Source organism: Nelumbo nucifera, chromosome 1 (assembly GCF_055504915.1).
Source record: "Nelumbo nucifera cultivar China Antique chromosome 1, China Antique-T2T, whole genome shotgun sequence".
Classification (NCBI taxonomy): Eukaryota; Viridiplantae; Streptophyta; class Magnoliopsida; order Proteales; family Nelumbonaceae; genus Nelumbo; species Nelumbo nucifera.
Genome location: NC_142649.1, coordinates 186,180,039 through 186,204,014, shown reverse-complemented (window position 1 = coordinate 186,204,014; position 23,976 = coordinate 186,180,039). Strand labels below are relative to the sequence as shown.

Below are 23,976 nucleotides of genomic sequence, written 5' to 3'. Positions count from 1 at the left end.
ATCGGATCATAACCAATAGGGTTCGGTTCCTCCTCTCCGACACACCGTTTAACTGTGGTGTAGCGGGAGGGACTAATTGTGATATTATTCCGTTGTCCTTTAAGTAGTCCATGAATTCGTCAGAGAGATACTCACCACCTCGATCTGATCGAAGGGCTTTGATTTCTCTCCCTAACTATTTCTCGACTTCTTGTCTAAACTCCTTGAACTTTTCAAAGGATTCAAACTTATGTTTCATTAGGTACACGTAACCATACTGAGAATAATCATTGGTAAAGGTTATAAAATAAACGTGTTGATTACGTGTCTTAACAATTAGGGGACCACATACATCAATATGTATCAGGTCAAGTGTGCCTGTAGATCTTCCAAGCTTACCGTTAAATGGCCGCTTCGTTATCTTACCCTATCAAATTGTTATCTTACCCTATCCAAGCTTACCGTTAAAATAAACGTGCTAATTTGTTATTTTCATTAGCTGAAGTTTTTTCTAATTTATTTAATATTCCCTCACAGGATATATCAAACCTACTTCTATCAAGTAACCCTTCGATTCCTCGACTAGAGTTCTCGAGATAGAAAGTGCATTAAGTTCTATGAAAAACCTGTATCATCAGATTAATCATGTATTTATATTCTTATATACCATTCAATTTACACTATGAGTTATTTAGTCTATTATATGAATTCCTCTTCCGATTCACCCACATAAACTAAATCAACTAAGAGGTGGCCAAACTCCTAATCGCATTACGCATAATAACTCATAGACAATATGAAAATAAAAACAACTTGATTGAATTAAATAAAAATCAATCCATGGTCGTGGTTAGGCTTTCCATAGCCCTAGCTATAAATAAACTAATTCATGATAAAGGAATTTAAACCAACAATGTATAAGAAAGAACTCATGATGTTGCCCTTTAGGTTGAGATCGATGAGCTTGTCTTCTCCTTGCCGCCGCCTTTCTCTTTTTCTCCTACGTTGCTGACTGCCTTCTTGAAGGCTGAAGCTTTCTTGGAGGACTTCTCCTTGATTGCTCCAGAGATTGATTGATGCCTTGGTGCTACCCCTTTATATAGCTTTAGGAGGAGGGGTTGTTTCCAACTCCTTTTTGGAGTTCTTTCTCAAAAATAGAAAGTCCTAATTCCTTTTAGATCTAATCCTATCCTATCTCTCAGGTAATCTCAATCTCCTTTATCTTTCTAGAATTACATCAGAAAATTAAATCTGATAGGACTCTTTAAAGTTTCCTTATTCTTGTACTCGTATTGGGCTTCTTCAACGAATTGGGCTTCTACTGCGAACTGGGCTTCCCTATGAATTTTCTCAGACCCCGATTTTGACTTTGATGTATTATGAATCTATCAAAACTCAAAACATGAAAGTTGTAGAGTTTTTCCTTATCTTTCCAATGCATCTTGAATCATCTTAATTGGAGTCCGGATGGGAGAGTTATGCCCAGATTACTACGCGGCGCCGAAACTATGAAAAATTACCCGATTTGCCTTATTTTTCTCTTGATGCCTTCTTTCATGCCCTGAATTGAAATACAAGAATAATAAGTCCAATTAAGTACTAATTAAGTATAAAAGACTGAATATTTAGGGATAAAAATATGATAATTTTTATTCTTATCATTGGGGTTGATCCCCAATATATCAGTTGGACAAGGTCTTCTACGGGTTCACCGTGTTGTGTGCGTAACTCATCCCTGAGGTCCATGTTTTCTATGGTGAACACTTCATTGGCGCAAGATCTTCCTTTGCAAGCCATCACGTAGCATTGCCTTGTTGTACACTGGTTTCTTCAGGTGACACCTACCACGTGTGCGATTGGGAACTTTACGGCCAGATGGGATGTCGAGACTGAAGCCCTTAATGCATTCAATGTCGGCCAACCAAGGATGGCATTGTATGGGGATAAGACGCAGACAATGATAAAATCCACCATTACCGTGCCTATGTTGAGGTCATCACCTATCAGTAGTGGCAAGGTGATCTTACCCTCCGGTATTAGCGAGTCTCCAAAGAAGCCTACTAGAGGGGTGTTGGCCAACTGCAAGCGATCCTTCTCTATATCAAGCTATTTGAATGCCTCTTCGAAAATAATGTCAGTCAAGCTCCCTGTGTCCACGAGAATCCTGAGCAATAAAAAGTTGGTGATCTCCGTGGATATTACCAAGGCATCATTGTTCAATACTTACACCCCTCTGAGGTCATCGTCAGTGAAGGTGATGGGAGTGTCTTGCCTTGGCCTCTTCAGTTGGAGGAGCTTGGGTTGCGGCTGCTTCAGTGCTGTCGTGCTCTTCTTTGGGCTTATTTTCCTTGATGTTGACAAATCCGCTAAGGTACCCGCATTGGGCGAGGTCTTCCAAGTGGTGACGAAGGTCTCAGGAGCTCTCAGTCTCATGGTCGTGATCTCGGTAAAAGTCATAGTATTTGTCTTAGTTCCTCTTATTGCCTTGGGACTTCATCTTTTTTGTCCATCTAACAAAATTATGGTCACGGATCTGCATCAGCACCTTGGTCCACAACGCGTTAACTAGAGTGAAGTTGCAGTACATCAATAGTGGGGTCCTTGGTCTATGATATCCGTGGTGGTCTGGCCTCTTGTTGTTGCAGTCTGCCTTTCTATCATCCTAGTCTTGGCACTTTCGATCATGTCGAGCTTCTTCTTCTTGCCTACATAGTGTTTGGGCTTCCTTGGCATCCATGTACTTTTGTGCATGTGTCATGAGTGCAGTCAGAGTCGCTAGAGGGTTCTTTCCCAAACAAAAGCTGAATATGGTCGAGTGCAGTCCGTTCATAATGGTAGCTACAGTTACTAACTAATCTAGACATTGGACTTAGAGGGCCTTGGTGATAAACATTGCCAGATAATCCCCCAATGTTTCTCCTTCCTTCTATCGTACTTGTATGAGGCTAGTCGAGGTCTTCCAATGTCTTCAGCCGGTGATGAGCTATGCTAGGAATCAGGTCTCAAGTTGCTCCCATGAGACAATAAAGCACAATGGAAGGGCGGCATACCACATCCAGGCCACACTCTAGAGGGTTGCAACGAAGGCTTTGCACATGAGGCCTTCAAATGAACCATGAAGCATCATTATTGTTTTGACCTCTTGAAATGATCACTCGGGTCTGAGGGTTCCATCGTACTTTTTGAACTGTGGGAGGAGGGAGCTCGTCCACGATCTCTTGCGCGAACACTAGCTCTTTGGCTAAGTGTATTTATGTGGGTCTGTTCGCTAGAGGGGTCATGTTGTGGTCTACCTGGCTGCATTCCAACTCGTCTAGCCTTTCTCATAGGCTCATGATTTCTACGTTCCAATCCGTCGGATCAATATTTGTTGATTTCTCAACCTTGGGCACTACTCGTCGGTCTCAGACTAAGTTGGACTTAGCCAATGTGATTGGAGATTGGTATGAGCGTTGGCCAAGTCACTCCTTAGCAGGGAGCCTGGTGCCTGTGTGGTGGGACCGACCGTGAGCGTCGTTGGCTCGGGTCTGTGGTTGAGAGTCAAACTTCCAAGACGGTTGGGGCTACTCACGTTCCGATCAAGTCTTTGGCCGATCTATAGGGTGCCTTTTGGTGTCATCGGTTAGAGGATCAGCCGTCGTGGGCACCTGCATGGATAGGAGAGATGCTGGAGGGGCTTGTCCTAATTGTCCAAGCACTTCCATCATGGTGATGAGGTGGTCGACCTTTTGTTGCATGGTGTTGAACTGGGCAAGGTCGACCGGTATCTGTGGTTGGGCGTTCCGTGGCGAGGAGCTACGTAGTGAGTGAGATCCTTGAGATGAGGAGCAAGATCTAGAGCGGTCTGAGGTGTTCTTAGGCATGGTTGTCTTCGGTGCATGGTAAGAGATGAAGTATGGAATAGGCTTTTTGTGTAAAATCCCACAGATGGCGCCAATCTGATGTCTGATTTGAGGTGGCTTGAACCAAGGATGCAGTCAGATAATCCTACCAATTGGAAAAGGATGAAGACGTGCACTGAGGCAATATGCAAGTACAAGAAGAGTTAGAGGCCTAAGGAGTTGTTCCCCGAGTAGGCACTCTAATGCTCAAGTCAGTAAAAAGACAAATCAGTCAAGACGAGCTGAAGAGAGCAAGTCAGTCCAGACCAAGGTGAATGCAATGGTGTTGAGGTGAGACAAGAGTCAAAATTCCTTTACCTTGAGTGGGGAAATGCCCATATATAGCCAAGCATCTGTGTTGTAGTTGGATTAGGAACGCGGGGTTGTCGGGATGAGGTTACCTACCGAAGTGCTCGAAAGGCTCCCCTTTCCTCAGTGGAGTATGTTTCCTTGTCTGTGTGAAACTCTTCTCCTTAGTGCATCCATCCACGATGCAGCCGCATTGGGCGGCACTAACGTGGTCCAAGGAATTCAACCACGGAGATTGATACGTAGTGTCCTAGTATGTGTTTGGTACTGTTTATGTTTATTGAATAAATGTTTGTACTTTATTTGCTGGTAAAACCGAGAAATGCAATAATTGCAACCGTTTATGACGACTGGGCGCCACTAGATGCCACTTCAGTGTAACAGTGAATAAATGCATGGCCGTTTGTGGAAGCTTAAAAAAATAACTTCTACAAACGGTTGACATGCACATAAACCAAAGTTCACCTTTTACATTTTCGATGTATGCAGAAGAGCAAGAGAGAGAAAATGTTGAGATGGCGCCTATGTGGCAACATTAATAAACGTTTAATGAATAAATGTAAACGGTACCAAACATCACCCTAATTAGCCTCATGCATCAATAAACAATCCTGATGCTTATATGAACACTTTCTAGTAGAATCATCTTCAATATGACAACTTATTTTTTCTTCGATCCTTGCCAATGCTAATGCCTATCTTATTTATCACAGGCTGCCCCAACCCCAAGGATCTTTTCAAGTTCATTCTTAAGCCTGAACCGAGAAAGCAACGAGTAAGGTGGCGTTTGATAAATCTGAAATCTGAAGTCTGAAAAGTTAAAAATATATTAAAATTGTCTAAAATCTGAAAAGAGGCATTGATGCTTTTCTACTTTTCAGAGGCTCTGAATACTTTGGCTTGTTTGTGTTGGACCAAACTCTTAACATCTGAAATATCCTGTTTTTACTATTTTACCCCTAAAATATACTATTTGATATATTTGAACTCAATTTGTACTATTTCATATAAAATAATTTATCAAATTCAAAATAATATTAAAAGAATACAAAAAAATTAATAAAATATATAATAATTATGAAAAATAATTAATAAATAATAAATAACATAATTAAATTAATAAAAAATAATTACTCACTATTAAAAATAATAAAATAATTAAAATTTAATAGTGCAATTAATAGTTATAATAATATTGAACTAACGCGAATAAAAATAATTAAATACATAATAATTACGAAAAATAATTAATAAATAATAAATAACGTGATTAAAATAATAAAAATAATTACTCGCTATTAAAAAATAATAAAATGATTAAAATTTAATAGTGCAATTAATAGTTATAATAATATTGAACCAACACGAATAAAAAAATAATTAAATACATAATAACTATGAAAAATAGTTAATAAATAATAAATAACGTAATTAAATTAATAAAAAATAATTACTCACTATTAAAAAATAATAAAATGATTAAAATTTAATTGTTTGCTTGCCAGAGCCAGACAATGAGTTTAGCAAAAACAGTAACTATCATGGGCCCAGAGGTTGCATGAACACCTCCAGGAATGCCATGGAGATGAAGAAGGCAGAAGCTGGAGCTAAGGTCCAAAATTTTACAGATTGGGCTCTAAAATGTATAGACTTCTACTCCCGTTGTCAGGGAAACAGGGATAGAGTAAAATCAAAGTTCAACTGTTGAGATCCAACCCCAGTTGTCAGCATTCAAAACATTTCTAGATCTTGCTGGTAACCAACCAGCTTAGAGGAAAGGATTTCACAGAAGTTTTTGATGTGTCATGCTTTCCCCTCACTCTCTTCTCTTAGCTCATTTGACCCTGGTTGGGCATCTAGTATTTCTACTACTGCAATTCAGGGGTTGATGGGAATGGTGGTAGAAGGTGATATGGACAATGTTAACTAGTGTTTTCTTGAAGCATCATGTTTTGGGAGCACCAAGCTTGTCCATATCTTATTGTAGATAGCTCAAAGGAACAGGTTAGATGTGGATGACCCATAGAGTAGGAATAGCACCTACTCTATGCAACTCATTGACAGACACAATGAACCTGATTTGTGAACCTGAACTTGATGACCAGTGATCCACTTGGATTTCTATGAAAGTGCACACAAACACTGCTAATCATCTCAAAATATCCTATAAAATAACAATTTTTTGTAATATGGAATGACTACTAAAGCAACAACATATATTTGGTTAATGATACAGTGATATCATTAACCAATATCCCATGGACTGATTCAGCCATATCCCATGCATTTTTCTGTTATTACTGGTAAAAACTATACGCTGACATCTCATTAGTTGATAGGTTCATTCAATTCTGTTGGCAAATCTTATGTTTACCCCAAATTTACCAAAAACTGTATCATTAATAAATTACATACACCTTATCTCTGATTCTGATATGCCAACAACTGGTTCCCCAAACTAACACCACTCATTTACTCATCCCCGGAGAGCTTGGGACACTCAACAAGACCTAGTAAAAAGCAATACTACTTCAATGAATGGGCCAAAAGTAAAATGTTACAAGTAGAACCAAGGTGGTATAACACAGTTAACAAGTTCTTTGAAAAAGCCCTATTCCCTCCCTATACAATGAGTGAAGTAACCCGATAATACAAACTGCCTAACCACAGAACAGGGAGTTCTTTCCCTAAAATAATATACAATTCTGGGATTAAACTAGTTTCAACGAGATGATTTTGAAGATGCCCAATTGTCTTCTGCCAACATACTTCAAGGAATCTAAAGATGGGTTGTTCCCCATATTCGATAGATTGAAGAAAACTACAAAATTAAAAGAAAAAAAAAAAAAACTCCAAAGAAAACGAATCTGGGTCAGTTCTTCTCCCCAACATACATTTGGTTAATGATAAATCTTACAAAGAATCTGGATAAAGCAAATCAAACAAAAATAGTTGAATAGCACAAAGAAAACGAATCGGAATGGTTGAATACCATAAACCCGAATAGTTGAATAGCATAAAACATTCCTGTTTATCCAACAAGCATGGCAATAAAAAAGAAGAAAGCTGAAGATTGCAAGGGTTTTTGAGGGAGCTTCTTCAGATTTGGTTCGAAGAAAAAGTTCTTCAGTTCGAAGCAAGAAGAGAGCAGATTCGGTTCAAAGTGAGGGTTCACAGAGAAATGGCGGTGGAGCTTGCTTGCAGAGAGGATGGCGGTGAACTTCTTCTCAGTTCAAAAATAGGGTGAATAACCTAATTTTTTTAGTTTTACTTGAAGGACAAATTGTTGTCATTTTTAATTTTTTATGAGAATAATATCGTCATTTACCAAAGTCTTTATAGCCTCTGAGCGCATTAAGCACTCACCCAACCACTTTCATTTTAAGATCTGAAAATGCATTTCAGACCTAATATTAAGATGTGCACACAAACGGCTGTGGTGTCTGAAAAAGCAACTATTTCAGACTTCAGACGTCTGAATAGTGCAATCAAACACCGCCTAAGTCCAACCCCCAACTCCAAAGTTGGATGTAATAGTCGTATAGATTGTTAAATTGTTCGGAGATCAAGCTGAGAGCATCTGACATTCTAAATCCACCCCAAGTTAAATGCATTTAAATTCAGATACGAGAAACCGTGCATTCACACGGTCAGCTGTTCTTTGTGTTTACTGTCTGTCTCTGTTTGTGTGTGTATTGAAACCAATGAAAAAAAAGTTAAAAACTGAGAAAATCGGATTCCCATTTGGCAAAAGATGAAGCGCATTGCTTGCTAACATCATAGTTTTTTCTATCCAGAAAACTTCTTACCGAAACCTTACAAATCTCAAGTTTGATAACAACATAATCAGGGAAGTCATTTAAATGGTGAGTCATTTTGAGCAGAAAATTCCTCTGATAAATGCAGACATGTTGTATCACGATAAAGAATGTTTTAGCATAAAAATAATTCCATTGATTGCACCCAGAGACCTGTTAGCCCATAAAATTCACTACTTTGGCCCCCTGTTTTTTCTTAGCTTTTACATTGCTATTGTTTTCAACTTCAACTCCTGAAGTAGAATTGGCTTTTGACTTGGAAGAAGCACGTTTCTTGCCTTCATTAGAATCTTCCTCCATGCAAATATCACCAAAATCATCAAGATCGTCTCCAGACCCAAATTTAGTCACCTGTGCACTTGCTGAAAAGGAAATAAGAATATTATTAATCAATCAAAATAATGAAGAATTAATGAGGATACTGATAACACTATCAAGACATTCAGTGACCACTGAGTGCTATTGGTTATTACTTGTTCAAAACAAAAATATCCTAGTTCCTAATTGACACCTTCCAGCTGATGATGCTTATTGCTTCCTTTTTGTTCCACCCTTCAGTTCTTGACAAGGAAAGAACGAAATATGATTCCCCCTTCGCTCTCGTTCAAAATTCCCAGATTGCATAAACAGAGGTAGTACAAGGGTTTGACCTGTCAAGCAAAATATCCACACTGCTTTCTGTCTAAATCTGATTGATTTCCCACTCAGAAACCCTAATCCTAACAAAGAATTTATTGCATGGTAGTGATTTTTAAATTTTCATATTGTCTATAGCTTTAGATGCTATCATGTCAGATTTTTTTATTACTAGACCATAAAGAAAATTCTTCATAGAAACCATTACAATCCCCCATCCCTCAGGATAATGCCTATTGCCTAGAACCATAAAAGCAAGTATAAGATGTCTTTCCATGAATCTAAGGTATTACTGAACATTGAAGTCTTGTCTTCAAAACATAGTTTTCAAGGCTCCAAGGAGAGGGGGAACTTGTCACCTAGCCAAAGGATTTTTTCAATTAAAAGAAGAAATGTGTTGATTGGACAAAATTTTAAGTTCTTTCTTGCTTATTGGTTTAGGTTCTGAAGTCTTTGAAGGTTCAAGACAGCATATACAAATTTGTGTTAATTGAACCCTAACAAATAAGAAAATAATAAAAAGAAACTAGTATTCTAAATCAGAAACTGAATAATTTAGTTTAATAATGTTTGTTTTATTATAATTTAAAAAAGTTAAGAATATAAAAAGTATATAGTACCGTGTATAAAATAGTTAGGCGATTAAGATAAGCGAGGTGACCCTCCACGGGTGCCTTGTCACCTAGGAGTTACCTTGACAACTATGCTTCAAAAACACTAATTTCAACTAAAATCATGAAACATGTAACAAGAATAGAACATTATCCACTTTATCCCACCTGTAGCTTCATGAGTATATCTTCTTCTTAGGTATCAACTACAAAATGATAACAAAAATCCAAGTAACCCCCTCCATTCCAGATTTGGCCAAGCATTGGCTATACAATTAAGCTCTCTAGGAATCCATCTAAAAAAGCATCTTATAGCATCTATTCTCTCTCTGATTTCATTGAGGAAAAACTAAATCTCCACTCCCAGCTTATTACATTCCTTGAATTGCCATCCACCACAATCAATGCAATGTTGAGACTGACACTAAAGTTGATGCTAGTTTATGGATGACTCTGCTGTAACCACTAGCATATTTTATGGACACTCATAGCCTTACAATGATTACAGTTGATCACTGAAGTTGTCAAGTCTACAACCCAATTGGCTTCCATTTTTTATTGGGGACTTCCAAAATCATTGTTCTCAGGCTACTGAACCTGAGAAAGGCAGATGCTCACAACAAACACTACAATGCATAATCTGGAGTTTAATTCCTATTAGTCCCTTGCACCACCAGAAATCCCATAGTGGGAAGAAAAAAAATAGAGCAGCAATGGTATGAAATAAACACATCAAATTCTTCTACAGAAAGTGGAAGCAAGCAGTAGTTATACAAATAAAGCTGGATTGCTTAAAAAAGCATAAGAGCACTGAAGTGAAAAAACAACAAACTCAAATTTTGTAATTGCCAAAATCTTACATTTGTTTTCTGCTACATTGGCAGCAGTAAGACCTCTGTCATCTTTGTTAGGGCAATTTTTAGCCAAATGTGTGATGCCACCACATATTTTACAGGAACCACCCTGTTGATCAGCCATATGAAGAAATTATTAGAAGCAATTTATAACGTCATGGAGCTACTTATATTAAAAAGGCATCCGAAATGTGATTACTTGTTATCTAAAGTGATATGCCACTTAATCATAAAACAAGAGAGGCCTTGTTCTAAGGAAACTATACTAACGAAAAATTTGTTATTCCAAAATTCTTGGAATGACCAAATCTTATATTCATATCTTGGCGAGCCAGAAATTTATTCACCAAATGGTTTGGAAACCATGCATATGACACACAAAGCAAACTTCCCCCTACAAGGACAAGAGAGTACCAGCATACAGATCTCCAAGAAATTCTGTACATTGTAATAATGAAATAGAAGTTGACAAGAAAATCAAAGATACCTTTGGATAAATCCCATGTGTATTTTTTGGGCAATTTTTACTCAGGTGTCCATGCTCACCACAAACAAAGCAATTAGCAAATTTTGCTCCCCCTGCATTAATAACAAGAAAGAGAGACTGATGAACCAAGGATGCATTAAAGCATGCAACTTAACAATATCCACTGCTTCATTAACAAGAAAAGGTTTTTCAATTCCATCATTACACTTACAAATAATAACAGCAACTTCTGTATTAGTCCACAAGGAAGACAAAGTACACATTTACAATATCAATGAAACAGGAAAGACAGCTAAAAGTAGGATTTCCAGCAGGGGAAAAGGTAGTTTTTAAACAATGAGTTACATTGGCTTCCACCAAAATTTATGAAGGCATCAATTAAATTCCAATCTAGAAATATTTGAGGAAAGTGATATGGGGCAACTGAGGATGATATAGAGATCTTACAATCATATCCCACAGAAAAGAACATATTAGGGTTAAGCACTATTGACTAAATAATTTGATGGAAGAAAACCATAAGTAAACTTTACACTTGTTGAATTTTCTGGAAAGAAGTTAAACTTTGTACAGACCTCGAAGAAAGTATTAGAATTTCTCATGAGAATTGTTAGATTCAAGGCATGATAGAAGTGTACACCTCACATGCCTGGATACTTCTCCTATGTGGCTTCGTGCATTTTGGGAGCGCCTCACCTGGAGAGGCGCCTCTAGGTGTACACCTCCCACGCCTTTTAAAACATTCTTCTTTCTTTTTGTGTGAGAGAGAGAGAAGGTAAAGTATCATCGTATTAAATATGAACAAAATGTACAGCAAGATAATGTACTAAAGGAACCAGAAAAAAACTGTTCCCTCTAAACTTGATCCCCACCCTGCTTTACAAAAAGATTATCATGTACAAAAAAGGACTCAAAACCTATACCCCTAACCAGCCTATGACCAAACAACCAAGAAAACATCTTTCCCACAATTTTCTGAAAATTGAAGTCAGCAGAACTTGTCTTACTTTTGAAAACCCGACTGTTTCTTTCTTGCTGCAGACATCAAAAAACCACTGCTGGGGTCAAATTCCAAACTAATCTTCCTCTTTTACTCAAGCCCTCCACTCTCCAACCTTTTACTAAACCGTGTACTGAACCTGGGCAGCAACTTTTCACTTCAAATAATTGTGAGATTTTGTTCCAGATCTCTGAAGAAAATTTGCAGTGAAGTAATAGATTATTCACTGTCTCCAGATGTCCTTCGCATAGGACATAGGACACTGCTATTTGAGTCCAGAAGAGCACCTTTCTGACAGAGGTTATCCCTTGTAAGTATTCTGTTGAGGTAAGCCATCCATACAAAACATGAAATCTTTGAAGGCACATTTTTACTCCAAATGATGTGGGTTGGACCTGAAAGTCCTTCTGAACTGTCCAAAGCCTTGTAAAAAGATTTGACTGTAAACTTTCCAATCTTCTCCCACCTCCAGATTCTATTATCAGCCCTTGTTGCCTCCACTTGAGTACTGTGAAGGAGTTGCAGAAGTTCCATCCACTCCACTTCCCAATCATTTAGATTCCTCCTGAATTGTGGGATCCAAACCACATTATCATTTTGGATTTGCAAACTTTCAGCAACCTTAGCTTCCTTGTTTGCTGCAACTTCAAACAAAACAGGGAACCTCTCGTTCAAAGGTCTCTCCCCACACCAAACATCCTTCCAAAATTTGACCCTCTCCCCATTTCCTACTTTGAATTTCACACCTTTTGCAAACCAATGGTAAGACTTCTCAATACCTTTCCAAACCGAGCATCCATAGGAGTGATTTGAAGTTCCTGGATCCCATCCCGAATTTCTAAGACCATACTTGGCCTGCACCACCCTTTTCCACAGCCCTCCTTGACTCTCCAAAACCACTTCCCCAGCAGAGCAGTATTGACACTTTTCACCCTTCTAACCCCCAAATCCCCTACAGCTTTGGGCTGACATACCTTGCTCCAGTTCACCAAGTAGTATTTCTGCAGTCTGCACTTTCCAGCCTCTCCGGAGGAAATCCCTCATCTTCTTTTCAATGATAGAAGCCATTCCTGCCAAGATTGGGTACAAGGATAGCAGATACATTGGGAGGGAGGATAACACCCTTTTCACCAGGGTAACCTTACCTCCATAAGAAAGATTCTTAGTTTTCCAGGATGCTGGCTTCTTTTCAAGTCTTTCATTGGCTCCCAGATTGTTTTGGAATTACATTTTGCACCTAGGGGAATGCCCAGATATTTTAGAGGCAACTTTCCCACCTTACATCCCCACAAATCTGCCCAACTGGCTAGCTCCTGTACCTCTCCCACAGCCACTAACTCACTTTTGTATAAGTTAACTTTCAGGCCCGAGACTACTTGAAACCATTTCAGCACTGACATCACAAAATAGAGTTGCTCTTGTGATGCATCACAGAAGATCAAAGTGTCATCAGCATACTGCAGTAAACTAACCTCCACCCTCCCATTTACCTACTGTAAAGCCTTCTAGGAAACCCCCTGAACCAGCCCTCTCCACCAATCTACTTAAATCAAACAAATAAACAGGAAAGGGGATAGTGGGTCCCCTTGCCTTATTCCCTTCGAACTTTTGAAGTTTCCAGAAGCTTTCCCATTTACTAGAACTGAGAAGGATGGAGTACCACACAAACCTTCATCCAATTTCTCCATTTAGAGACAAAGTTCATTCTTCTAAGCACATAGTCTAGGAAGCTCCAGTTCACATGATCATATGCTTTCTCCAAATCTACTTTGCATATCAGCCCACCCCTTCCACTTCTCAGCCTCGAGTATCAGCTCATTTGCCACTAAAACCCCATCTACCATCAACCTTCACTGCCTTCCTTCTACAAAAGCTCCTTGGCACTCCGAAATAATGTGCCCCATGACTAGCTTCATCCTTTTTGCTAGCACTTTTGTAAGGATTTTATACATGCTGCCTATTAGACTAATAGGCCTGTAGTCTTTAATATCCTCAGCCCCTTTCTTCTTTGGAACCAGAGTGATAAAAGTAGAGTTTAGACTCCTTTCTAAGGTTGCTGATGTATCATGTATGGAATTCCTCTCAAACTTTCATGATGTCTGTCTTCAGAAAATCCCAACAACATCTTTTGTAGAAAGCCATGGTGAAACCATCTGGTCACGGAGCTTTGTCCCTTTCCATAACCATAATTGCCTCTCTCACCTCCACTTCCTGGAATTCCCTCTCTAGCTCCCTTGCTTGCTCACTTGTCAGCCCATCAAATTTAAACCATCGAGTTTGGGCCTGTATTTCCCGTCTTCTTTATAAAGATTTTTGTAGAAGTCAACTATACTGGTTTTAATTCTATCTTCCTCTTCCACCACTTCGCCATTCACCACAATTCTTTTAATGGAGTTTTCCCTTCTTCTAGTCATTGCCATTTTGTGAAAAAGCATTGTTCTTATTACTTCAAGCCATGTTATTCTTGGTCTACTGTCTACCCATAGCTCTTTTGACCCCTTCAACTTGTAATAAATCACTTCTTCTCACTGGCCTTCTTGGCATTTGAGTGTGACGAAACCATCTTAGTCTACTTTCTCTCATTTTATCATGGATGGCCTATTGCAGTTACTCCGAGGTTCTTCAAACAAGTTTCATCTCTTATTCTCCCCTTTCTAGCCTTCCCACTCATCCTCCCATGTATGCTCCATTCATTTTTTGGACTTGTTGCTTATTACCTTCCTAACATTTTGTTCCATATAACATTAACTTGGACCAGACTACCATTAAAAAATTTAAACGAAGATCTCCCCTTTTGATTGGATATCTGATATATAGGGAGTTTTGAGGCAGAGATTATTTAAAAACTAAAAATCAAGGGTTTTAACCTAAAATTGAAGAGTGGACTAAAAAGCCAAATATAGTTTAAAAAGATCTCCCCTTTTGCATGAAACAGATGCACCAGCTACCCAGCCCAAGGGATTGGAAAAGGAAGATGAAGGTGGGACAGGAATGTTAGAAGGGAAGGATATAGAGGAAAGGACAAGGGTGGAAGAGGAAGTTGAGAGGATATGGAGTTTAATAAGTGAATGTTTTGAGGATCTCAAACTAAAGGGAAAAATAACTGAGGTGGGAACTCAAGAACCTTGTATGGAAGGAGTTGTGGAAGAGGAGATGACAAAGAAGCAAAAACTAGAAGTGTATGGTAGGAAGAGTGAAGAGGAAAAGAAGAAAAAGACAGAAGTAGAAAGGCTAATTTCTGATGTAGAGGGTGATTTTGAGTTCAGTGGGAGGGGAGGTCGAAGGAGACAGTTTAAGTAGTGAAGAAAGAGGAGGGGTTAACATAAAAGTGAAAGAATGAAAGTTATTAGTTGGAATGTGAGAGGGCTGGAGAATACAAGAAAAATGAAGGTAATAAAAGATCTAATAAAAAGAGAGAACCCTGAAGTTGTGATGTTGCAAGAGACTAAACTGGCAAAGCTGGATAGGAAGCTGATCACAAGTTTGTGGGGATCAAGAGGCATAAGATGGATTGAGGCCCCTTCTTGGGGGGCTTTAGGGGGTATGGTGATTCTATGGAAAGAAGAGGTATTGGAATCAATGGAGGAGCTGATTGGCAGATACATCGTATCAGTGAAGTTTAAGAATGTGGGAGGAACTGTATGCAATATGGGGTTTGTGGGAAGGTGCTTGGAGTCTGGGAGGGGATTTCAATGTCATAAGGTCCTCTAATGAAACTTCTAACCCAATCAGTCAATAACCACTAGTATGAGGAGATTTAATGAGTTTATAGACAGGTGTGAGCTGAAGGAGATCCCTCTTATGCATACTAGCTTTACTTGGTCCAACTTTCAAGAAAATCCATTGTGTTCAAAGTTGGACAAATTTTTGTTTAATGTGGGTTGGGAGAACCATTGGGAAGGTTTAGTGTCTAAAGCTTTACCCAGAGTCAATTCAGATCATCCCCCCATTAGAATAGGATCAGGAATTCTTCTAAATGGTCCACTCCTTTCAATTTTGAAAATATATGGTTGACACATCCAGATTTTGTCCGCAGAGTTGAAGAGTGGTGGAAGGAGGATCTAAGGGGGGTAAGGTGGGAGGGAATCAAATTCCATAAGAAGCTGCAAAGGTTGAGGGCAAAGATAAAGGAGTGGAATAGGGACCATTTTGGAAGACTGGAAGAGAGAAAGCTTACTCTCACATCTCAGATTGAGGAATTGGATAAGTTGGAGAATGAGAGAGTTCTTAATGAGGAAGAAAGAGAATCAAGGTGGAAACTGGAAATTGAAGAAAGATTTGGAGGAAATTTGTTGGAGATAAAAGTCAAGGCAAAATGGATAAGAGAGGGGATGGAAATACAAAAGTTTTCTATGCGATGGCCAATGGTAGCATGTGTAAGAACTTTGTGGCTAGATTGGAAATTAATGGGGAAGTGATATCTAATCAGGATGAAATAACCAGAACATTTGTGGACCATTTTAAATCCCTTTATAGAAGACATCTAGAGGAGAGATTGAGCTTAGAAGGACTAGAGTGGCCCCTACTGGAAGAGGAGGCAGCAAGATGGCTGGAAAGGGATTTTGAGGAGGAGGAAATAAAAAAAAAAGGCAATGTTTTCCATGAATAGAGCCAAAGCACCCAATTCAGACGGCTTCAAAATGGCTTTCTATCAGGATTGTTGGGAAATTTTGAAAGATGATTTGTTTGAAGTTTTCAAAGAGTTCTCAAATACACATATTGTTAGTTGTGGAGTTAATGCAACCTTCTTGGCTCTGATTCCCAAAAAATCTGATGCCAGTCAACCTAAGGATTTCCGACCCATTAGCCTAGTGACCAGTACCTATAAAATTTTAGCCAAAGTCCTATCTTTAAGGCTTAAAGAAATCCTCCCCTCTCTCATAAGCCAGTTCCAAGGAGCCTTCATCCAAGGGAGACAAATTATGGATCAAATCCTTATAGAAAATGAATGTGTAGAAGAAATGAAGAGATCTAGGAAGGAAGGATTTGTATGCAAGTTGTATTTAGAAAAGGCTTATGACTTGGTGGCTTGGAACTTCCTACAAGAAGTAATGCAACAAAGGGGATTTGGGGAGAGGTGGTGTAATTGGGTATTTGGTTGTGTTTAGTCTTGTCAATTTTCTATCCTTCTTAATGGAGTGGTGAAAGATTTCTTTCCAACCTGTAGAGGTTTAAGGCAAGGAGATCCCCTCTCTCCTTTTCTGTTTACCCTAGTGGCGGATGTTTTTAGTAAGCTACTCTCTAAGGCAGATGGGGAAGATGAAGTTAAGTGTTGGAGAGTGAGCAAAAACAGGGTCTTGGTGTCTCATCTCCAATTTGCAGACGATGTCATGATTTTTTATGAAGGGGGAGACCCTAGGAGTGTGAGGAAGCTAAAAGAACTGGTTCAAAGGTTTAAAAAGGTGTCCAATCTAAAAATCAACATGGACAAAAGTTGTGAAGCAGGGATTAATATGGAGGAGAGTGTCCTAAGTTTGGTCACGGAGTGCTTAGAGTAGAGTGTAAAATTACCCTTTGGCATTTGACCTATTTAAGACTTCCCCTAGGAGCCAACCTTAAGGAGAGTAGATTCTGGATCCCAGTTGTAGAAAGATGTGGTAAGAGATGGGTCGCCTGGAAAAAGAGTTACATCTCTTTGGGAGGGAGGATCACCTTGATAAGATCTACTTTGGCCAACTTACCTATCTACTTCCTCTCTGTTTTTAGGATTCCTCCAAGGGAAGAAAAGAAGTTAGAAAAAATTATGAGAGATTTCCTTTGGGAACCAGGAGAGACAAGAAAAGACCACTTAATCAATTGGAGTGTTGTGTGAAAAATTAAAGAAGAGGGTGGACTAGGTCTTGGGAATTTGAGAAAGAAAAATACAACTCTTCTAGGAAAATGGTTATGGAGGTGGTCATTGGAGCGGGAAAATTTGTGGGCTGAAGTAGTGGATAGTATTTATGGGAGATCGGAGAGCGGTTGGGGTGTTGGTGTATCACGTTGGGCTACTTTGGCAACACCTTGGAAAGCAATCCACAACGTGCTTCCTCAGTTCCGTAATTTTATCAGGTATGATGTTTGTTCAGGAAACCTAATCCATTTTTGGAAAGATGTTTGGCTTGATGACTGGTCCCTGAAGGACCTATTTCCTTCTTTGTACTCCATTTCCTTATACAAAAATAAGGTGATTTCGAGCTTTGTAGTCCTTTATACTTCACCTTTGAATCTTAATTGGGATTTTGGGTTTCGAAGGGGGCTGAGGAATGAAGAAGCCTCTTGTTTGACAGAGCTTCTCTCACGTTTGGATATTGTTTGCCTTGAACCCTTTAAACCAGACAGGAGAGTTTGGTCACCAAATCCTAAAGGTTTCTTCTCTTGTGCCTCTTTCTTTAAAGCTCTTTGCTAGTCCTCTTCCTCTCCGTTGTTTCCTTGGAAGGAAGTTTGGTTTCAGCGGATCCCCCTAAAATCAAGGCTTTCTGTTGGGAAGTGATATATGGGAAAATCAATACTCTGGACTATTTGCAAAAGAAAAGGTTGTTTCTGAGTATTTCCCCGAATCGGTGCACTGTGTGTAAATCTGATGATGAATCTTGTTTTCACTTATTTATTTCATGTTCTTTTACTGCAGAAATTTGGGAGTGGATTTTCTCTTTATTTGGATGCAGGTGGAATATGCCAAAAAAGGTTAAATTGTTGTTTGATCCATCTACATTTACTTGGTCGAAGAAAAGGGGAAAGGATGATGTGGAGATGTGCTAAAGCAGCAGTGGTTTGGACATTGTGGGAAGAAAGAAATGCCAAAATCTTCCAAGAGAAGGAGAGAAGTAAGCAGCAAATTATGGACTATGCTTTGGCTAGAACTATACATTGGCTACAAATGGTGGATCTGTGTAAAAGTTTCTCCTTTGATGACATGTGGAGGAATTGGTCTGCAGTAGCTTCTAGTTCATTGCAAAAGACTAAGCTACGATTGACTTGGACACCACCCATGGAAGGATTCATGAAGCTGAATTTTGATGGGAGTAGTCGAGGCAATCCGGGGCTTTCTAGAATTGGAGGAACCATCAGAGACAAGGATGGGAATCTGAGAGCACTCTACTCAGGACCGATGGAGATTGGAGACTCTATAAGGGCAGAACTGTATGCAGTCCTACAAGGTGTACAGATTGCAAGGGAAATAGAGGTGGAGTACTTGGTGATAGAGGGGGACTCTAAGGTAGTGGTGGGTTGGCTTAGAGATTCGGATTCAGTGATATGGTGCTACATAAATAAATTGAAGAAATTCAAATGGGAGACACAACATATGAATTTAGTCATACAATGGGTGGGAAGGGAGGCTAACTCATTTGCTGATTGCTTAGCCAAACAAGGAGTAACTAGGGATCAGTTGTATTGGGCCCAATTGTAATTTTGTGATGGTTCTTTTCTTTTAAAGGGTGAGGCTGCACCTTGCGCCTCCCATTGGGATGCTTGTAACAGTTTTTATTATACCAATAATGAACTTTTAACGAAACTTTATTTATCAAAAAAAAAAAAACTATGCGGTACCTTTCACCTGTAAACCTACACTGGTACATGAGAGAAAAAACGCATTCCAGACGAAACAGTACCATACCAACAACGTGCAGTAGCTTACTAGAACACTTCAATGTAGTTATATTAGCACAATATACACCACTATCCCCATTTTGTGCCAAGTAACAAACACTTAAGTTCATGCAATATGACAAAGATAGAAATTAATAAATTAAAAATTTCTTATTTATGGGCAAAATAAAAATAATCCAGTAATCCACAGTAACGGATAGAAATGCAGGGGCAGATAAAATAATTGATGTGAAGAAAAATGATTACAGAAGTATGATTACCATCTTGAAGAGGTTGGGGACATTTAGAAAGTGAATGCCCATATTCCCCGCAATTATAGCAAAGCTTCTTGTCATTGATTTCATCGCTCTTGTTCGGGCAATTCTTAAGACTATGCCCACGTTGCCGGCAGAGCAAGCAAATCTGCGTACATCATTGCAGAACCAATAGCATGAATAACATCAATAGCCTCCTTAAATAAATCATCAATTTCATATAATCACAAAATATGTCACATCTAATAATCTTTCTTAATCACCAGACTAAACCCCACATATCATACCCAAAGGGCAAAAGGCAAAATTAAGAACATACCCAAGTGAAAAAAATGAGATAAAGAGATGCTTGAAACACAAAACATGGATTGGCATTTAGCAGAGGCTTAGAAATAAAATAGAACAGAGAAAAGACTAACTTTATGTTTCTCCCACTGAGTCTTCTGAGGACAGAGTTTGGCAATGTGATTGTCGGCTTTGCAGATGAAACAGCCCTCACCAGGTTTCATGCCAGGAACTCTGAGGGGATGTTTCCTGAAAGTTGAATTCTTAGACGTCTTTAGGGTTTTGGGTCCGTCGTTTTCTCCTGCCTTCCGCTTGAACTTGTACTTCTTTTTCTTCTTCTTGCTAGGGTCCTTTGGAGCTGTTGGTTCTGGTTTTGCACACAGTTCTGGGTGTGCTGTCCTGTATCGCTTTCGAGCCAGCCTCTGCCTCTGATTCGCCATCTTTCCCTTTCAAGTTTCTCCTTCTCACTTCTCAGATGAAAGGAGAAAACGTCAATAGCCGAAGGCAGAAAACTTCAATGGTTAGGAGTTCCGACACATATATAACGGTTTCACTCACTGTAATTTAGCCCCACCGTACAGGGGATGAATCCCGACCGTTGATTGATGCCAAATTCACGGACGCGGTTTATAGGGCTATTTAGTAGAGAAAGATGCCAAATCCATGGTGTATTTCTCCCTTTCTTTCTTATCCCTACCGTTTAATTAATTGTTTAATTAATCGATAAATTATATCTTTATTATTTACATATTATCTTAAAATATCCCGAACAATTGATATTATTACTAAGCAGTTAAGCACTTATGAAAAAACAATAAAATATCAAATTTATCCTTTACTATTCCTTAAATTTTCAAAATAAAACCATTGTCATGAAAATTTTGAGGAAGCTAAGGAAACAAGACAAAGAGCATGCCTCAAATGGTGACTTCTATCTGCATCTCTACAACTCATTCACGATATACCTGTGGCAACTCTTCAGGTGAGATCGTTATTTGAATCTAGTGTTTTAGTTTTTTGTGAAGAAAACAACCCATTTGGTACATATCTGTCGACGATCAACATTCTGATTTTTAGAATTTTAATCAAAACCTGATCCTCGTTGAACCCATTAGAGCCTATGTAGAGATCCGCATAACTGAAATTTCTCAGATTGTTACTATCAACCTTGTCCAACGTTACAACCCCAGCCATATCCTGCATCAAGGGAAAGAGAGGAACAGGGAGGAGTTGTTGTCGAGTTTAAGGCGGTGATAAAACAAGGGAAGTGAACGAATGAAGGGGAGAGAGAGAGAGGGGGGGGTTATCCTTTCGGCCCACTAGCCATTGTTGTAGAAGGCATAACTTCGTCAAAAATGAGAGAGAAAGATAAATAGATAGATATATATAGAGAGAGAGAGAGAGAATGAGGGGAGAGACCTCGGGTACCACCGTATTGTACAAGAAACTGAAATGGGTTATGAGAAGGTTGATTGAGAGGTTGGGGTCTAATGCAACTGAGGCTCAAGCCTCTAAGATTCTTTCCAACCCATACCTCTTTCCATACGGAATCTTAACCGAAGCATTCTTCAAGCTTCAACGGCTACCGATGACAACATTGAAAGCATCATGGTCATCCTTCAGAGCCTCCTGTTTGGCCTACTCGACAGCTTGAGCAGCAATTAAATCCTTTTTCTCTCGTTTCTTTAATTCCTTCTTGGATACTATGGATCCGAAAGCAATCTGCGATCAAGTATCAGAAAACGGGTTGCAGGGGAATGGAAGCATTTCTGCTATCTAGGTCATTATGGAAGATAAGGAATAGGATCTTCACTCTAAAAATAAAAAAAACTCTGTTTTCCATCGCATCTGGATCTCTACTTCCGTCCTCCGAACCTAGGACTCCCTGTCCGACCTTCCTCCCCCTACTACTACTACTCCCCCTCCTCCCCAATCCAATGGGCTACTCCCCCTCTCATACAACTCAGCTATCTTGCATTGTCATCGTTATTGTTGTCCTGATCAACATGCAAAGACAATCTTTGGGCTCGCCTGGGTCGAAGCTCCAAATCCATGGTGGAGGAAAAGAAAAGAAGGCTTCTACTATAATTTTGGATAAAGGGTATTATTGTCATTTTTTTAAAATATAACAATCACATGGTGTGGCATGAGTGGATTCTAACAGATTGTGACCAACCCTAACAATAAGGGAGCAATTAGTCAATTGTTAGAAATAATAGGAGTACTTTAAGACAATATGCAAACAATAAGGGTAGAGCTTGTCAATTAGTTAAACAATAGAGATAGATTATGAAATTTGCCCAATTACTAAACCCCTTTTATTACCAAAAAATACTCTTTTCTAAAGGCTTAAGGCATAGTTGAGGAGTAATGACCCAAAAAGGTGACTCGAGGCATTGCAAGGTGTAAGCCTCAAAGTTTAAGAAAAAAATAACTAAAGTTTGTAAATTGATAAAAATAACATATAATATACTAAATTAAAATGATGTAAGGTACAATCTATAAAGCAATAAGTTTTGGCATTTAAGTATTAAATAAAATAATAATTAATCAACTAATAATTATAAACATTTTATATTTCATGTAAAAAATAAATTAAAAGAAAGGAAATAACTTAGTTGATTTGATTTATGTAAATAATAATAATAATGTTGTTAAGAAAAAAATCAATTAGAAGAAGAAATGAGAAAAATAACAAACATGGGAAATTACATTTAGAATAATAAGAAAAATTTCATTTGATTTATGCAAAAGAAATTAAGAACTTGATTAGTCCTTTTCTATTTGGTCCATATTTATTGAAGTGTTTTTTCTATATGTTTTAAATTATAAAAATACATATTTTTTTGCATTAAATCACTAATTAATCATTGATATTTGAGGCTTACACCTTTTTATGCCTTGAGGCTTGAGGCTTACACCTCATTTTGACAAAGGCTTAAGCCTCACATCAAAGTTGTGAGGCTTAAGCCTTGAGGCAAAATCTATGTGCCTTGCCATATGCCCCCCGCCTCAAAGCTTAAGCCTTTTAAAACAATGGACGTGAGTATATTCACGTGTATGTTGTTAGAAAATGGTAAAATATAAATTGGCACTATATAATCAAATTTAACTTTTCTGACTTATATAAGATAAATATCTGGGATAATAATGATAACAACTACATAAATACATAACAATGATGGATACGAGCCAAGCTGAATATTAGACCATTTAAGTGGAGCTTGAGTTCTATATAAGTTATAAATAAGAATTAAATTTTGCTTGACTCTAAAAGTCTAAACTTGGTTTGGCTTGAGTTTGACAATGAGCCAAATTTCATATAAAAATGTAAAAAATGTACATATAAAATATTTCTTATTATATATATAAATTCATTTCTTTTATATATAGAAAATTAATAATATTATATATAAACTCAATTAAGCTCATGAGTATCACGACGATCTGAGCTTTATACTATCTAAATTCACTGAGCATTTACATTATGTTCGAATCTCAAATTTGGACCAAATTGAATCAAGCTTTTTGTGAGCCAAGCTCAAATGACTCACAAATATCCTTTCATGTCCTGCCCTAATAGTAATATGAAAAACAAAATAAAAAATCAAAGATCAGGTGAAAAGGGAGGGAGGGAGAGGAGATAATGGGTTTTGTTTGAAAAAGATTTATTCTAATTGTTTTGCTTTTTTTTTCATTCATATTTTTGTATTTTTTTGGTCAATTGATATTTTAATATTCTTATCATTGGGGAAATGTAGAACTTTTAAAAAAAATAAAAACATACATATAAAAAATATTTTTATTTTGCATACAAAAAAAATAAGAATTGTAAAAATTATTTATTATCATACATATAACAAGTAGAAATATTATATATAACATTTATTATTATACATATAAAAATAAAAAATATATATATAAGTTATTTTTATTATACATAAAAAATAAAAATATTATATATTATATTATATATTATATATAATATATATACACCTATGTATATAAGTATGTATGTATGTATGTATGTATGTATGTATGTATGTATGTATGTATGTATGTATGTATGTATGTATGTATGTATGCATGCATGCATGCATGCATGCATTATACTTGATTAAGCTCGTGAGCTTAATGAGTCGAGCTTCATTGGGCTCGAGCACAACTCAATTAGCAAACGAGCCTATATATCGAGCTCAAGCTCGGCTTGAAGCTTGGTTTAAACCGAGCTGAATTGAGCTTTTCATGAGTCGAGCAAAGCTCGATTCATTT

The 23,976-nt window shown here is 38.0% G+C and overlaps 1 protein-coding gene across 2 annotated transcripts; it reads right to left on the bottom strand.

Annotated features, from left to right (window-relative positions):
- Positions 1–7,912: 7,912 nt before the first annotated feature.
- Positions 7,913–20,230, bottom strand: LOC104596098 (VASCULAR-RELATED NAC-DOMAIN 6). 2 transcript variants are annotated; one of them, XM_010257124.3, is made up of 5 exons: positions 19,839–20,229; positions 19,426–19,567; positions 10,576–10,667; positions 10,095–10,197; positions 7,913–8,349 (listed from the first exon to the last, which is right to left on the bottom strand). In XM_010257124.3, the coding sequence occupies exons 1-5, from the start codon at positions 20,142–20,144 to the stop codon at positions 8,144–8,146; spliced, it is 849 nt and encodes a 282-aa protein (XP_010255426.1). In that variant the 5' UTR covers positions 20,145–20,229; the 3' UTR covers positions 7,913–8,143. The 2 variants fall into 2 exon arrangements, with proteins under 2 accessions (XP_010255426.1, XP_088751742.1); XM_088895616.1 differs by lacking the exon at positions 7,913–8,349 and adding an exon at positions 8,422–8,637 and having other exon boundaries at positions 19,839–20,230.
- Between the last annotated feature and the right edge of the window lie 3,746 nt (positions 20,231–23,976).

Coding starts and splice junctions, on each gene's coding strand:
- LOC104596098 (XM_010257124.3), bottom strand. CDS start 20,144: ATGGCGAATCAGAGGCAGAGGCTGGCTCGAAAGCGATACAGGACAGCA. Junction 10,668..19,425: donor TCCCCAACCTCTTCAAGATG/GTAATCATACTT, acceptor TTATTAATGCAG/GGGGAGCAAAATTTGCTAAT. Junction 10,198..10,575: donor CACATGGGATTTATCCAAAG/GTATCTTTGATT, acceptor GCTGATCAACAG/GGTGGTTCCTGTAAAATATG.